The sequence below is a fragment of the Hyla sarda genome, chromosome 5 (assembly GCF_029499605.1).
Source record: "Hyla sarda isolate aHylSar1 chromosome 5, aHylSar1.hap1, whole genome shotgun sequence".
NCBI lineage: Eukaryota > Metazoa > Chordata > Amphibia > Anura > Hylidae > Hyla > Hyla sarda.
Window position 1 is genome coordinate 319,828,175 of NC_079193.1, and position 18,010 is coordinate 319,846,184.

General features: G+C 45.1%; 1 protein-coding gene across 3 annotated transcripts in view; it reads left to right on the top strand.

Moving 5' to 3' along the window:
* LRRCC1 (leucine rich repeat and coiled-coil centrosomal protein 1) overlaps nt 1-14,552 on the top strand; it is an 81,951-nt gene extending 67,399 nt beyond the window's left edge. The window contains exons 17-19 of one of the 3 annotated variants that reach the window (XM_056522252.1): nt 18-155; nt 1,835-1,970; nt 13,409-14,552. In XM_056522252.1, the coding sequence (XP_056378227.1) occupies nt 18-155; nt 1,835-1,970; nt 13,409-13,531 (397 nt within the window). In that variant the 3' untranslated portion in view covers nt 13,532-14,552. Of the gene's footprint in view, nt 1-17; nt 156-293; nt 349-1,834; nt 1,971-13,408 lie in introns of those variants that run through there. The other 2 variants (XM_056522251.1, XM_056522253.1) reach the window with 2 other exon arrangements.
* The last annotated feature ends 3,458 nt before the right edge of the window (nt 14,553-18,010 follow it).

Here is an 18,010-nt window from a genome sequence, read left to right on the forward strand (position 1 = left end):
GCTCTTTCTATTCGTAGTGCAATGAATAAGAAGTGGCAGGATAAAGCAGAATTACTAAGCCAGCTTGAAACACAAGTCAGGAAGATGAAAGAGAATTTCGATGCCAAGGAAAAGAAGCTGATTGAAGAGAGAGACAAAAGCCTTCAAAACCATAAGTAAGTCAAAACCTATTTTGCTTTAAAGAAACTTTGTAAAGAGGCAGTGAAACCCTCCTTTTTATCTAAATGGTTGGTAACCCTGTTTGATGTCTAATGACTGTCTATCATGTATACGTATCATTCATGCTGCAAAAGTGGGCTACAACAAAATGGCAACGCAATGGAAGAACAATAATATCAGGTATGGTATGTTTTATTAGAAAGTTGGGTCTTTGTTTCTTATGTTTTTCTTCCTTTGGTGCCACACGATTATTGTTAAAAAGTACCTGTCACCAAATAAACATTTCCTAACCACTCCTAACACCCCTCCGACCCCTAAAAAAAAAAAAAAATTCAGAGCTTTAAAAAGCTATGTATCATACCTTTATTCTTGCTCACATAGTGCAATCTCCCAGCAGGAGAAAGTGGGCATGACATCACTGAAGCCTGCTGGGGGACCACTTCCATCCTCACATCGTTGCAGTGCTGTGATGAATAGAAGACCTCAAGCTCTATGCATGTTTCAATGAGGCTCTTTGCAGCTTTCAGTGAGGCTCTGTGCAGCTGTCAATCAAGCTCAGTGCAGAGAAGCACTTCCTGAGTTTGGTCTCCTGTCTGGCCGGGAGAAGACCAAACTCACTGTATTAATTGTGGCAGGGAACAGACCAGAGCCACCTAGTGGTCGGTTTTTCTATTACATTTTAAACATATTTATGTTGATAATTTTAAAAGCAAATGAATGGGAAAGTGTCTGCTAATTACACAAGGAACACTATATTAAAAGTTTTATTTGGTGACTAGTACTCTTTCACACACAACCGACACTTTGCAGACCTTTCTACAATTTAGAATCTTTTCCATCCATTATTTCAGAGACGGTCTAAGGTTTTGTTCACACGGCAGAATGTCTTCTCAGAAAATTACCGGGCTGACATTCCGCAAATGGGGGGCGGCGCTAGGACCGTTCGGAAATGTGCTGTCTATGTAAACAGCAATGCATTTCTGCACGGATTCCACAAAAGAATAGACAAGTGTGTTCTTTCTGTGGTTTCCGGAAACAGAATTTCCGTGAAATTTTCGCCGTGTGGCCAGTGCGGCAGAATCCTGTTGAAATCAATGGGACTTTGCTGCAGCAGACTTTTTCGAGTGGAATTCCGTGGGATATTCCGCTCGGAAATTCTACAGCAAAGTTCCATTGAAAATTCCGCCGTGTAAACATGGCCTAAGACAGTGTTTTTTAAACAGTTCATCTCCAGCTGTTGTAAAACTACAACTCCCAGCATGCCCGGACAGCCAAAGGCTGTCCGGGCATGCTGGGAGTTGTAGTTTTGCAACAGCTGGAGACACACTGTTTGGAAAAAGGCTGCTGTAAGACATTTCTGCAATAAATTTCGATTACAAGAGACCACCATCTACAAACATAGTAATATATTGGCCCAGATTTATAAATCTGTCTGAGACAAAAATGTATGCGGTTTTTGTCTTAGACAGAAAGCAACAGATCACAATTTGCTTGTGTTGCTCATAATGAGCTGTGATTCGTTTCTATCTGTCTGAGATACAAATCTGACACATTTTGATAAATCTGGGGCATTGCGTCAACTCCTTGACTAGTCAGACATTTCCTATTGAATAATACTAAAATGTGACGTTTACATGCTGGCAGTTCACCTCTCTATTGATTTCTGGGTGCACAGGGTTGTGATGGAAAAGCTTCATTCTGTGGATGACGCATTCCGGAGGCAATTAGAATCCATTTTGGCTGCTCACCAGGCAGAGCTTGTTAAAGTGGCAAGTGAGAAGCAAAAGGAAATAGATGCAGCCAATGAAAAAGTAAGTAGTTGTGCATTTTATCCCCCAATCAATGTGAACGGCGACCTGCTCTCCAGAGGCGTTCTTGAAAATTTAAGGTTTACACAATCCAGGTGCTTTTGGATTTTGCCCTGTTGGATTGTGTTATGGTCATGTAAAGAAGCACAAATGATTTGAATGATTTGAGTGCAGTGAATGATTTGTCATCGCTGAAATGAATTAACAATAAAAATGACAATAGAATGAGGCATATTAAAGGAGATCTGCAGCCATAGACACTTAGCCCCTATATGCAGGACTCCCCGCAATCTCCTGTACGGGGCCCCGGCTCTGCCGTGGCTCTTCCGTGCAAGAGGTGTGTCAGCCGCAGCATGACGCCGCGGCCACCACGCCCCCTCCATGTATCTCTATTGTAGAGACGAGGATGCAGCATTCGTGCATCCCCTCCTCTTTCATAAAGCTGTATGGAGGGGGGCGTGTTATCAACCTCAATGAGGTCGACAACATGCACACTAACTGCGCAGAGCCGCGGCAATGCCGGGTCCCCATACGGAAGATTGCGGGGGGACCCAGCAGTGTCTAACACTGCAGTACTCCTTTAAACAGAAAGAACTAAACAATACGAGAAGGAAGGTGCCTTGGATTTTGCCTTATTGTTCACTCATTTGTTTTTGAGACTCTTGAAGGGTTAAATGTAAAAATACATATCCAGAAGAAGGAATAACTTGCAGCACATACCCACAGGAGTAGTATACAGCATTTATTGAGTACACATGGTTGAAGACGCAGTCATAATCCACAGGGCAACAGCTGTTTCATGCAGCTCTGCATACTTTCTCAGGCCTCTGCATGAAACTGCTGTCGCCCTGTGACCATGTGTACTCAATAAATGCTAAGTATGCTACTCCTGTGGGTGGGTGTGGCAATATATTCCTTCTTCTAGATACGTATTTGGACTGGGCATCTGATGGGTCTTTGTCTTGCTGAATACCCCGTACCCCCGTAAGTCTTGCAGCTGTTCATGTTGGATCTAAAGGAATGCATAGTGCCAGTTCCTTTCTTTTTTTTTCCTTTGGGATGTTAACTTTAATATATTTTGACATAAAGGTTTCCAAATCATAACACAACTTAAATGGGCCTCCTGAATGACAACCTATCAAAATAACAAGTATTTCCTATCAATAGTTATCTATCTGTCATTATTCTAGTTGCTATGGACTACATATCCTAGTTTGTGAAATATATCAAACTGTCTCAAGGTTAAAGTGCCTTGTTGCCCACAGAAACCAGAGTTAATTTTTTTTTAACATGAGAGCCTCAAAGTCCCAGGTTCTGTCACTGGGGGGCACTGTGGCATCAGAAAATCTGTCCTGTCACTAATGCTGCATATACCTGTCCTCCGAGTTTGCTGTAGGGACTTATTTTAATCTGGATATAATGGAGACTAAAGCTTCATTGTGGAGCCTTACACGCAGGCTTATCTGTAAATATGTGGCTTATTCCTGACCATCCGTGTGTTTTTTCCTCCTTTCTCATCTTTATAGAGGTCTCTTGTAATTCTGTTTCTAGCAGCTGAGCTCGGGTGGTTTTTACAGTGTGGTTATGTTGGGGAAAATGAGTTAATACTGTCTGCTCTAGTCTTTGTTGGAGGTAATCGGTTACCTATTGGCTGCACAGCTCATCATAGACACCTTTTAGTGAATATCAGGTATTCTTCATTGCTGGAATGAGGATTCTTTAGATGGCTAAGACTCTACATGAAAAAATCTGTACAATAAAAAAATGATCTCACACCCTGAGAAGGCTCCACAATAATAGCCCCTAAAAAGGATAATCTAGGGTTCTTATTAATCAATAAACACAGTAACCCTTAGCAGCAGCTCAGAACCCAGAGAACCCTTTTGGAAAAAACTCCCCTAAAACTTAACTTTTATTATATTACTAAAATGTGACAAAATTGGTTAAAACACCCTGATTAGTAAACTCTGCTGAAAGCTACTTTCAGATGGCCGCTCTTTAGGTGCATTGTAAATCAGATATTAACCTTCACCCCAAAGGGATGTAGAGTCACAGACAGTGAATATGTAAATTGATCCGGCGAAGCCCCACCTCCTGTGAGCGATTCACTGAATTCAGCAGAGGATCTTCTGGGGGACATTTCTCAGACCTACTGGACATATTTAACCCCTTAAGGACCAATACAAATAAACCTGTACACCCCTGAAAGACCAGGCCTGTTTTTTCAAATCGGGGATGTCTGTCTTTATTAGAGAACAACTCTGGTAACGTTTTGCCAATCACGATAATTCTGACATTGTTTTTTTTAGGGATCGACCGATTATCGGTATGGCCGAAATTATCGGCCGATAATCACGATTTTTGGCATTATCGGTATCGGCAATTACCTTGCCGATAAGCCGATAATGCCCCGCCCACCGCACCGCGAACGTCCCCCCCTCAACCCGCTGCACCCGACCCACCGCACCGCGTCGCACCCCCCACCGTAGTGCTGGGCGGTATACCGATATGGATTTTTGCCCATACCGCTATACCGGTCGGGCCCTTCCCCCACCCTCCGAGTCAATAAAAAAAATTAAACTTACCCGTAATGGGGGTGGTCCGGGCCATCCATCCTTCCTGTAGTGTCCGGCGGCATTCCGGGTGGAGGGTGAACCAGTCCGGGCTGTCTTTCTCCGGGGGTCATCTTCTCCAGTCCGGGCAGGCTCCGGCCAAGTACGCTGCATAGACGCCGCTACTCTGTGACGTCGGGTGCGTAGCTGCGCACGGGCGTCACTGGGCTGCGGCGTCTATGCAGCGTACTAGGCCGGAGCCTGCCCGGACTGGAGAAGATGACCCCCGGAGAAGGACAGCCCGGACCGGTTCACCCTCCACCCGGAATGCCGCCGGACACTACAGGAAGGATGGATGGCCCGACCACCCTGACAGGTAGGGGGAGAGAAGCGGGTGGTGGCGGCGGCCTATGGCACCGCAAAAGCCACTGCAGTGCATTGATTTAAAGCGCCCGCTTTAAATCAATGATCTGCAGCGGTGTCGAGGGGGGATAAATAGCCGATAACTTATAACGGAATATCGGTATAAGTTATCGGCCCTAACCTCCACCGATTATTTAACACTAATAGGTTGCATATATTTATACTTACTGACCAAATAGTTTATGAAACTTATACTTTCAGATGTCTACTTTATTTTGACGTCATTTTTTTGTTTTTAATTAACATTTTAAATTAGTTAGAAGCCTAACAATTTAACTTGAAGTTTTGAAAATTTGAAAAGTACATCTTTTTTTATGTGCTATGCAAGGTTTGCAGAAATTAAAAGATAGTAGAACATAGGAACACCCCCCCAAATGATCCCATTTTAAAAACTAGACCCCTCATGGTATTCGCTAGGGGGTACAGTGAGTATTTTAACACTATAGTTTTTTGGCAGGAATTATTACAAAGTCAGTGTAAAAAATGTGAAATTTGCAATTTTTCACAAATGCATCATTTGGGGGGCATATTTTTTGTACATCACTTCTGATATTGAAAGAAATGCACCCTATATTTTATTTAGCTGCTCGGCCCGTGTTTGGAAATACCCCCGCTTTGGCCATATATGGTTCCTTGGCCGCGTGGTAGGACTCAGAAGGAGAGGAGCGCCATTTGGCTTTCAGGGCAGAACAGTACCCCCACCCCCACAAGTGGCCCCATTTATTTATCACACCCCTACAAGTTATTGGCTGGACCAGGGACCTCTCTGATTGGTCCTTGGTCGGCTGGCAGTATAACGCGTCTGTCTGTGACAGTTAAGGCTCCTGATGGATATATCCGCCTTGTTGTGGGAATAAGCACCCGCTCATGGCGAATATATCCATCACTGCTGCGGCTGGGTAGCTCAGTGTGTCCGCTCATGACTGCCGGCGGGAAATCCGCCGCTATGAGTGGACACACAAAGCTACCCAGCCGCAGCAGGGAGCTCATTACCGTGACTGCTGCATAATGTGTAGAATCACATGGTGGACATCCGCAGCATATTACATGCTGCGGATGTCCGCCAATGCGATCCTACACATTATGCTTTTTTTTTTTTTTATTAGATTCATTTAATAAATGTATTTTTAATATATATATATATTTTTTTACACTTTTATTACATTTTTATTTATTTTTACACTTTTATTTTATTTATTTATTTATTTTACACTTTTTAATGCTTTGGAATACTTAGTATTCCAAAGCATTGCAGTTATATGCTGCCTACCAGTTTTCACTAGCAGGCAGCATATTAGGACGTGCCTCAGGCAATACCCAGGGCAGACCTGGGGATCTTAGTAGGACCCCCGGCTGCCCAGGTATGCAGCAGCACCCCGCGATGCTCCGGGGTGCTGCAGGAGAGACAGAGGGAGCCCCCTCCTTCTGTCAGAACTCCTTACAGCGCGCGGTCACTTCTGACCGCAGCTGTAAGGGTTAAACTGTCCGGAGTGAAGTGAACTTCACTCCTGGCAGTGCAGCAGGCCCCGGCCAGCCACGGCCACACACAGCACCCCGCGATCCCGATGCGGGGTGCTGCAGAGCTCCCTCCCTCTGTCATAACACTTACAGCCCGCGGTCACTTCCGACCGCGGCTGTAAGGGTTAAAACTGCCAGGACCGAAGTTTACTTCGGTCCTGGCAGTGCAGCAGGGTCCCGGCTGTGTGATACAGCCGAGTCCCTGCCGCGATCTTGTGGGTGCACTGGGCAGCACCCACGAGAATAATGGACGAGTATAGACGTCCAGGTGCCGGAACGCCCGCCAACCTGGACGTCTATACTCGTCCATGGTCGTTATCGGGTTAAATGGACACTATAATTAAAATAAATTTTAGCTATTGCACTCCTTATGGTAAATAAAAAAAAATTCTAATGTACTTTGTTTAACTTGTTAGGGACCAAGGACGTACAGGTACGCCCTTGCTCCCTGGTACTTAAGGACCAAGGGTGTACCTGAATGCCTTTGGTGTTTCCGTCCACTGCGATGCACGGGGCGGTGATTGGAACAGGATGACTGCTGATATCTATCAGCAGCCATCCCAGGACATCGCCTGGGTCTATTCTGACCAACGAATCATGGCTTTTAGGGACTGATCGGGTTTCTGATGACACGATCGCCGGAAAAAAAGGGTGATCAGGGTGGTCAGTGCGATCTCAGACAGCACTGAGGGAAAGGAGGGAGGAGAGGGTTGCCACTTCCTCCTATCCCCTGTGATTTGCCAGTCAGGACTGACAGTCCAATCACAGGGCAGGAGCTGGGGGGTGGGGATTAGAGTTCAGATCTCCTGCTCTGCACACCCCTGGAAGTCCGGGCTAAGCGGGGGAGAAGATGGTGGTAGGGGTGGCAGCAGTCAGCGGGGAGGACCGGCTGCAAGGTGCAGAAGATCGGCGGCGGTGTCATCGGCAGCAGGGAAGATCGCTGGCAAGCGATCTTCATTGCTGCCTTCTAGGAGTTTCACAACTACAACTCCCATCATGCCCAGACAGCCTTTGTCTGTGTGGGCATGCTGGGAGTTGTACTTTTGAAACATCTGGAGGGCCACAGTTTGGAGACCACTATATAGTGATCTCCAAACTGTGCCCTTCCAGATGATGCAAAACTACAACTCTCAGTATGCCCAGACAGTCCAGGCATGCTGGGAGTTGTAGTTCTGTAACATCTTGCCCTTCAGATGTTGCTGAACTACAACTCCCAGTGTGCCTGGGAATGCTTGCAGTTGAAGTTTTGCAACATCTGGAAGGCCACAGTTTGGAGACCACTACACAGTGGTCTCCAAACTGTTCTCCTCCAGTTGTTGCATTACTACAACTCCCAGCATGCCCTTTGGCTGTCTGGGCATGCTGGGAGTTGTAGTTTTGCAACAACTGGAGGCAAACTGGTTGGGAAACTGTCTGTTTCCTAACTCAGTGTTTCCCAACCCGTGTGCCTCCAGCTATTGCAAAACTACAACTCCCAGAATGGACTAACAGACCATGCATGCTGGGAGTTGTAGTTTTGCAACAGCTGGAGGTACACTGGGGTGGAAACACTACGGTAGTCTGTTACCTAACTCAGTGTTTCCCAACCAGTCCAGCTGTTGCATAACTAGGACTTCCAGCATGCACGGTCTGTCAGTGCATGTTGGGAGTTGTAGTTTTGCAACAGCTGAAGGTTTACCCCCCCCCCCTCCAACGTTGTGAATGTACAAGGGTACATGTGCCGGGGGTGTGTGTGCAGCTTTGGCCAATCATAGCTCATCTCACACTGAACTGCTCTGGGCTGTGTGTTGTAGAGTGAGGGAGGAAGTTCTCCCCTGTATGGCTTCAGATGATATCACAGCCTGTGAATCTGACTGAGCAGAATATACAGAGCAATATCAAGGTAGAAAACTAAAAAAATAATAAAAATAAAGGTAGGGGGTTTACCGTGATGGGGGCAGTGAACTGGGAGAATTATAAAATTTAACAAGATCATGACAAGTACACTTTAAGTAAATGACCCCTCATTGGACTCCTGTTCACTCTAGTGTAATGGGTTTAGTGTGGGTGAACAGGCTGACAGTTTTCCTTTAACATCTGGATTATGGCTGCATTACCAAGACCTCCCTCAGTTCTGCTGGACTACTGTAAGATTATATTGTAGACACTGTCTGCATATTGTACCTGTAATGGGGACGCTAACATACAGCCATATCACAGCTACCTAAAGGTGGCCATACTCTCGGCTAAAGTGTTAGTTATTATGCAGAGAGACATATTGTGATTGATAGAACCGATCTGGAGAGTACTCAGCTTATATATTATTCCTTCCATGATCCCATATAACTAAATGAGGAGGAATAGAAGAATTTGGATTGGGAAGCCTCGGTCGCCTTTAGATATTTAACGCAGCCTTGAAATAGATCTTCTTTTTACATTGTGATTCTTAATTACAAGTCTTCTCTCCCGCTGTGAACAAACCTTCCTGGCGGTTCCGTGGAAGGACTTTGAAGTCAGATAGTGATGCAAATTTTTTGGGTGGAAATGCAATCTTTGCAATGACATTTTATTGAACGGGAACACTCTATTTGCCAACTTGAAAGGTTTTGTAAACTTAGTTTATTCATGGGGACTTGATGTAAATAATGTGGGTATAGGCTGGGTCATATGATGCCATGCACCACTCCTGAATGGGTTATTCAACATACAAGGGCAGTTAAAGGAGATATCCAGCGTTGAAAAATCAAAAGAGAAGTACTTGCCATACTGTTGCACATGCTCCCATCATGTGTCTGCCATGTCTGGTTATGGGTGCGATGTGCGCAAACCTATAAACTACATCTCTGCGCATTATACAGGAAATAACATGGCCGTGCACAGCTATAATCACCGCTTCTAATTTCAATAATGTACACCCCACAGCAGATTACAAACACGCCCTGTGGTGCTAGCACTCTCCCCCTTTACTCACAGCTCCCAGCGCTCGGACCGAGGCTGCACTGTGCTTGTGCTTGGCAGTCAGAGTGATTGAATGGAGGGGGAAGCACAGCAGAGCCAATCTCCACTGCGCACACACACAGGGGGATGATGAATATTCATTAGATGGGCATGTCCAGAGCATGGACAGGGTGGGCGGCTCGGCAGGCTTCCATGACGCGCTGACCACAAAATGGCCGCAGAGGCTTGCAATACGGTGGTGGGCTGTTGGGATTCTCCATAGAACTACTGAACTTCCGCTCGGGCAAAAACAGGAGCAGAAGGCTGTTTACCTTTGCAGATCGGTTATGTAAGTAATAGCCAATGTTATATAACTTTTGTTTGCAGAGTTAACTACACACAATTTTTTAATACTGGACTACTCCTTTAATTCTTTCACTCTGGTTCAAATGTAATGGTGCCAATGTAAATGTTCAAGCTGGCCTGTAGACTATAGATCAGTGGTCTTCAAACTTCGGCCCTCCAGATGTCTCAAAACTACAATTCCCAGCATGCTGGGAGTTGTAGTTTTGCAGCATCTGGAGAGCTGCAGTTTGGAGACCACTGCTATAGATCCTTGGAGTCACAGGTAATAAATTAACATGCCCCTTATCTGCCTGCTCCCTGTACAAACTCTGCAAGTAACCATGTCAATGGGGTGCACTAGGGAAGTACTATTAAAAAGGGGGGGGGGGGGGGGAAACACTACAAACTACAGGTTCCCTGAAAATGATCCTGCCTGATATGCATGGCTCCTGTGGCCCCTGTTGTCTTCTCTGGCTGCCTGATATTCTTTGTCACCCTTCCCTCCTCTTCAGCATGAATACTACATTTCCCTGCAGCCGCAGCCATTTCAACTCTGTTCTCACTGTTGTCCAGATCATCAGAACTCCCTCTCTGAGAGCAGCCCCCTCCCTCCTGCTCTGTGAGCAGATAGATACAGTGTCTGATTGGCTGAGGCTGCGAACACCTTCCAGCTATTTGGAGCACGACTTATCAGTGTAGGGCAAAAACGTTGTCATCTGTGTCTCTCAGGAGAGTGGGGGCTGCTTTCAGAGAGGCATTTGGACAGAGACACAGTAGATGGCTGGATGACTTATTTTCCATATTTTGTGCTTGTGACAACTAAAAGATTGGAATTGCTTTATATAGCTAATAATTTATATTTTAGACAATTAAATAGGTTGGTGAGAGGGAAAGGATGGGCTATGGGTTTAGTTTCCTGGGGTACTCCATTTTAGCAGGTTCCTCCTGCATTTGGACCAGAAAGGGAGCAGTGAGCATTTTGTATTACCAGTATTATGAGCTACCCGACATCTTATACATATATTGTTGTGTCTACATTCCCCCTGATGACACCAGACCCCTCCCGCCATCTGATTGCTATCTTACTTCTTTGCAGAACTAAAAATATTTTAGATCCTGCCAGCATTGCCTTCATTGGGCCGCCATGGCAAACTAATCTTTGGGAGGAAATACCAATCAGCTGACATAGTTACTTCAGGATATTGCTCGTATCAGTATAAAGTGGTGCTGAAGCCATATGGTTTCTGTCTGCATAGCCTTGAATAGGTTTGCCCTGGAATATACATTGATGGCATTATTTGTCTTAAAGGAGTACTCCACAGAATTTTTTTTATCTTTCCATTTTGCCCAGGCTGCAAAAACAAAACAACAAACTTTAATTTACCTTCCGCCAACTCCCCCCTGTGAGTTAATATCTGTCTCCCATCTTCCGGGCCCCAGTCTACCTCTGCATTCTGTGGCCTGACACAACAGACTGTGCTGAGCTTATCGCCGGCTGCAGCAATGTCCCAACTGGACTGATGTAAGGCTGAGCAGCTGTGTGACGTAACTGGCCTGGTCTTCTTCCTTGTTTATGGCCATCACATCACATTGCTGCTCATCCTATCACCAGCCGAGACGGGACATCCCTGCAGCTGTCGATAAGCTCACCGCAGTCTGATGTGTCGGGCCCCAGAATGCTGAAGAAGACCAGGGCCCAGAAAATAGGAGACCGATTACGGGGCATCGGGGGAGCTGCAGATGGTAAATTTTAAAAAGTTTTGTTGTTTTCCTGTAGCCTGGGCAGAATGGAAAGATTAAAAAATTCAGTGGATAACCCCTTTTAAAGTTTTAGTTTACATTATATTCCCTAACTACTCCTAACACCCCTTCTGCCCTTAAAAAATGCAGAGCTTTAAAAAGCTCTGTATTATACCTTTATCCTTGCTAACATTGTGAGCTCCCGGCAAGAGAAATTGGGCATTTCCCAGCAAGCGCGATGTCACTATGCCTGTGAGAGCTGTACCTCGCCATGCCCCGCACACACTTCCTGAGTTTGGTCTCCTGCCAAGCTGGGAGGAGACCAAACTAACTGTTTGACTTGCGCAGGGAACAGAACAGAGCCATCTAGTGGCCATTTTTCAATTACATTAAAAACATATAAAGGTTGAGAATTTTGACAGCAAGTAAATAGCAAAGTGTCTTATAATTACATAAGGAACAACTTATTAAAAGTTTAGTTTGGTGACAGGTACTCTTTAACCTTTTTAATATACTTCATAAGAAAATGTTATTTCCTTTTTATAAAATTATGGCTTATGAAATCATGGCTTTGTCCAAGCTGAAGCTCAGGCATGGGCAAAGTCCAGTAAGTGAGGGTGGGCAAGTTCTCCTCTGTGATCTCTCGTGTCTGATAGCACTCTTCTGTGCTCTCTCCTGTCTGATAGGACTCCTCTGTGCTCTCTTCTGTCTAATAGGACTCCTCTGTGTTCTCTCCTGTCTGATAGTACTCCTCTGTGATCTCTCCTGTCTGATAGCACTCCTCTGTGCTCTCTCCTGTCTGATATCACTCCTCTGTGCTTTCTCCTGTCTGATAGCACTCCTCTGTGCTCTCTCCTGTCTGATAGCACTCCTCTGTGCGTCTGATAGTACTCCTCTGTGCTCTCTCCTGTCCTATCAGACGCACAGAGGAGTGCTTGGTCCTGCCAGGCTTTATCATTCATAGCGCAGCAGCCGAAACAGGAGCAGAGGTAAGCCCTCCAGCTATCTAAAGGGTTAATAGCCGGCCACGGTGATTGGCCCTCAGCCACAAGAATCGGCTGAGGGACAGCCGGTATGACGTGGGCTCGAGTTGGGAGCCCGCGCCATTCCCCATTAACGGCACTAGGGAGTGTATACACGTCCTTGGTAATTTACCAAGGGTTAATGACCAAAGGGGTATTCCAGGATTTTTTTTATTCAACTGTGCTACAGGGGCTGTAAAGTTAGTGTAGTTCATAATATTGTGTCTGTACCTGTATTTGATGGCTGCTCTTGCAATTCAATGTGATCTTTGCTCTGGATGTTTATTTTTAGCAGCATACAAAATGCGTATTGTCTAAGGCCTTTGCCAGGTTGCAGTGTTAAAATGGGAGCGTGTCTGTGCTTCATAGGGTGGAGTGACCGCTGGGTGAGAGGGAGACCATTCTCCACAGGGCTGCAGGGAATTGTAGTTTCAAGCACAGCACATATGGAAGTGAGCCTAGCTGTACTGCAATGGGTGAGGTGACTGATTTGTGGGAGGGAAATCATTTATCTCCCACCTAGAAACAAAGGACACTGGTGATTGAAGGGAGGGCGCAGAAACCGGAAATAGCCAGTCTACACAAACAAGCCAGCATCATGATGGGGGACACAGGACCCTACCACCAACCATTCACCACCAACACAAGCACGGATTCTTAGTAAGCATGACCATTACTGGCTGACAGTTAAGTAGTAAAGTCATCTTATGTTGGATATCCCCTTTAAAGCTGCCTCTTTTAATGCTAACACCTAGCATTGTTTATTAAAACATCTTCCCACTCCCTTATGTGTTTCATATAAATTAAAAAATATCAGGACTGTGATCTAATATCTATAGCTACCGTACAATAAGATGATGCATCCATACTGCTTTCATTTTAGTGTCTGTTCTATACTTATGTTTTTCCCACCTTACTATTGTAGGTTTATCAAGTAGAAGAAGAAATGCGCCAGCTCCTCCTAGAAACTGCGAACAGTAAGAAAGCCATGGAAGAGAAGATCAAGCGGCTTACTGGTGCATTATGTGACATTCAAGCAGATTTGTAGCTATTGACTGAGCGTGGCACTGAATTTAGTATTACATCTGTTCATAGGTGTGTTGATAACTTAGGTCACATTCAACTCATTCAGGAGTTTAGATTTGACTAGTCTTGTTGTTGTTGTTGTTGTTGTTGTTTTGCTTTTAAATTATAACTTTAGTCTGTTGATATTTTTGATTTGTGTATTTTTTTGTGTATATACACTGATAAAATGTGTTTTATAGACTACACAATGTGAAAATTGCTAAAATATGAAGTGAACCTTCACCCTTGGAGCCACTTTATCTGAAATGTTAGGGAATTGTGCACTATTTCCTAATCCACGGTCTCCACATAGCACAAGGGGTATAGAAAAAACATCAATTTTCAACAGGTATAAAGGAAGATGACAACTTAATGCATCACTGTGTCAGATATATCAGTATAGACAGGAGTAAAATAAAAATACTATTAAGCAGGTACAAGACCTCTCGGGGAGCCCAACAAGCATTCTCTAGTCTAAGACCTCCTTTCTGCCATATACAGTATGTAAGTCATCAAATAAGGATAAGGAGGGCGAGGCCTGGGGTATTCCAACCACAACACCCAAACAGTGTCAAATTTACTCTAGACACCCCACTCCACACCTTATATTCCTGTAGCATAGGAGTGACTGTATCTTTCCAGTGCCATTAAACAATTTGCAGGATCTATTGTGAGGCAACCCGAATTCCTGCTGAAAAAGATTTCTTATTTTAGTCTGGTTTACCCGCACTATAACGCTATGTATTGGGTTTATTGTGGGTGAACAGACTGTCAGTTTTGCCTTAATTGACAATAGAATGCCAGCCAAAATTCTGTCTATATTGCAGTAAGCTACCGTATATACTCGAGTATAAGCCAAGTTTTTCAGCACGATGTTTTGTGCTGAAAACACCCCCGTCGGCTTATACTCGAGTGAACTCTCCGCCTGTCAATCTCCAGATGTTGCAAAACTACAACTCCCAGCATGCCCGAACAGCCATCGGCTATCCAGGCATGCTGGGTGTTGTAGTTTTGAAACCCCTGGCTGGAGGTCCGCAGGTTGAAGACCACTGTGGCCTTCGTCATCATCCAGCCCCCCCCACCCCCACCCCCTTTTGTTTTGTACTCACCTCCCCTCGGCGGGAAGTTAGGGTGAGCTGGTCCAGGCCATCTATGCTGCAGGGACCGTCCGGTGGGGAGGATTAGTCATTGTGGGCTGTCCATTTTCACCGGCGGCCCCGGAGTAGTGACGTTGCCTTGATGACGACGCACAGGGACGTTCATGCGCAACGTCCCTGTGCGTCGTCGTCAAGGCAACGTCACTAGTCCTGGGCCGGGCCCGAAGCGTGGAGAAGTGAAAATGGACAGCCCGCAACGACTAATCCTCCCCACCGGACGGTCCCTGCAGCATAGATGGCCCAGACCAGCTCACCCTAACTTCCCGCCGAGGGGAGGTGAGTACAAAACAAAAAGGGGGGGGCTGGATGATGACGAAGGCCACAGTGGTCTTCAACCTGTGGACCTCCAGAGGTTTCAAAACTACAACACCCAGCATGCCCGGACAGCCGATCACTGATGAAGGGATTGATAGGTGGTGATGATGAAGTGGGGGGGATGATGACGGGGGTCTGGGTGATTACATGGGGGGGGGGAGGATGTATTTCCCACCCTAGGCTTATAGTCCAGTCAATAACTTTTCCTGGGTTTTTGGGGTAAAATTAGGGGCCTCGGCTTATACTCGAGTATATACGGTAAGTGTTCTGAAATAAAGATAGCTGAAGGCCAAGGCTCAATGCTCCCCTATTACTTGAGGCACAATGATGCCATCTGTTCCATGGTCTAACACATCCAGACCATGTAGAGGGAGATACGCACTTGAAACTTTATGACCATATCAAGCCCTAGAGATGCTCTGGGCAATATTTCCCTTTTATCCTGGTCTGGGGCACCAATTCTTAGAACTTGGCAAACTGAAATGGTAAAAACTTTTCTAAAAGAACCAGTTATGTTAATTCATTTTGTCCAAACATTCAACTGAAGACATAACAGAGCTAAAGGATGCAACAAATTAACAGCTGAACCACATGTGGAAGATAAGCAATGGCACATAAAACACCTTTATTATCAAGGGGCAGCAAAACGCTTTTGTTCCTGAAAAATTGCCCCAATAAGGTAAGAGAAACAATAACTGCAAGTAATTCAAGCAAAACAAGATTCGCTTTTGGGAAAAAGCACCAAAACCCACAACACAGACAGCATCTGTGAATAATTGTAATCCATTAGGTGAGATCAAATCTGATGCCAAATAGCCCGACCATTAAACAGCCAAAAAGATTTATCTAGACTACTACTTGATCTTCTATCACATCCGGACAAATGCCAACTTATACAAATGCCAACAAAATAGTACTCGGTAGACTTAATAATTTTTACTGCCTCTTCTTACAATGCAGAGAACCAGTAGGTAGCTTACAGCTTTCAGTCTTCTCTGCAAATAAACTAAATGAAATGTTTACGCAATTGTAAATTGTAATACCAGAGTACTGTAAGCGGGTATAACACGGTGAGATGAATAAAAGTGTGTGTGCACCAAACTCTTGGCACAGTTTGGCGCACATGTTATTAGACATCTTTACACCAAATTAGACAAAAAAGAATTGAGATTTGCAATAAGTTTGGCAAGTTGATGTGGTTTTGGTAAAAGGGTAAGGCTTAAATGTGCCAAAAGTGCACCTTTTTGCCACACATTTTTTACTTAAAAGTAAGCTACTTCTGAAGTGTTCTACAACATAGACAAGTATTGGAGATAAAAAGGAGACAGAGAGTGGCACTTATAGTGCCGTTATCTACGGTTATGAGAAGGAGGAGGGAGTGGTGAACAGTGTGTTGCTCACCTGGTAGTGGTGCACGGCAGGCACATCGCGGTTTTGGATTTAGAAATCCTTATTCCATAAACCAGGTTTATGTACCTGATGAAGTAAGGGAATACCCTTTAAAATGCATTGTCCATTGTAACCACCTCTGTTTCTTCTGTTTGTATTAATAAAAAGCACTGAAAAAACAAATCAAGAATTGTGTCATCCCTGGTCGAGCGCTCCAGAAGTCGGAATTTTTCAGACAAAGGCATCCCAGCCGGGAAACCCTCATCCTCCTCTCCTTTACGTGTACAACATAGACAACACAGTTTTAGGGTACGTTCACACAATGATAAACTTGCAGCGGGTTTTGACACCATTCACGTCCATTGAAAATCCACAATAGGCAGATTTGGAGATTGCCAATGGAGATGTGCCTGATTTTCACTGTTAAAAAACTTTAGCACTCTTTACATAGCGGATTTTCTGAAATTCCGCCAAAATTTCGTTGAAAATTGCGGAATTGCGATGGAACATAGAATTACGCAGAATTTCAAGCCTCATTGATTTTACTGGGATTCCGTTGTGGAATTCCACAAAATATAAGACTGGTTTCATATTTTTGCGGAATGCTGAAAGCAAAATTCCGCGGTGGTAGAATTTTATGCTGTCTGAATTGGACTGTGAAATCCCATTGAAAGCAATATGCAGTAAATTACGGCGGAATTCTTCTGCTGAATTTCCCATTCAGTAAAAGAACCAGCAACTGTACCTGCCTGTAACTTATTTACAATCCTCTTCTGAAGAATTCTATTGAAACCGAACTCAGATTATCTACAGACATAAAGGCTGAACCATAAAAACTAGCAATGATAAATCTGACACTAAAACCATCAACTAACAGATCTGATATTTTGTGGTTCGGATGAAAATTTAACCATGGAAACATTTTCAACTCATTTATTGATGTCATGTGTTTTGTGGATGGTTGGCCAGGAATATTAGCTCCCTTAAAGCATCTGCTTAAAGGGGTAGTCCAGTGCTGAAAAACTTATCCCCTATCCTAAGTTTAAGATCGCGGTGGGTCCGACCGCTGGGGGGCCCCCCACGATTTCCTTTACAGGGCCCCAGCTCACTGACCAGATAGCAGGGTGTCGACTAGGGATCGACCGATTATCGGTTTGGGTGACATTATCGGCCAATATTCATGATTTTTGACATTATCAGTATCGGCAATTACCATGCTGATAATGTCCCGCCCCCTCCCCGAGACCGCCGCTGCCCCATTGCCTCCCCCATCCCCGGTTTTAGAATCACCTGTTTCCGGGGTCCGCGCTACTTCTGGCTCCTGCGATGTCCTGCGCTGTTGCTGTGCGCTGTGCAATGACGAGTGACGTCCTCAACGCGACGTCACCGTCAGTGTGCACAGTGACAGCTCAGGATGCCGCCGGAGCCAGAAGTAGCGCAGACCCCGGGAACAGGTAATTATAAAACCGGGGATGGGGGAGGCAATGGGGCAGCGGTGGTGGTTGGACTAGGGAGGACCCCAGGATAGGCAGGGGGAGAGAAGTGGGTGGCGGCGGAGGCGGTCTCTGGCCTCGCAAAAGCGGCTGCAGTTCATTGATTTA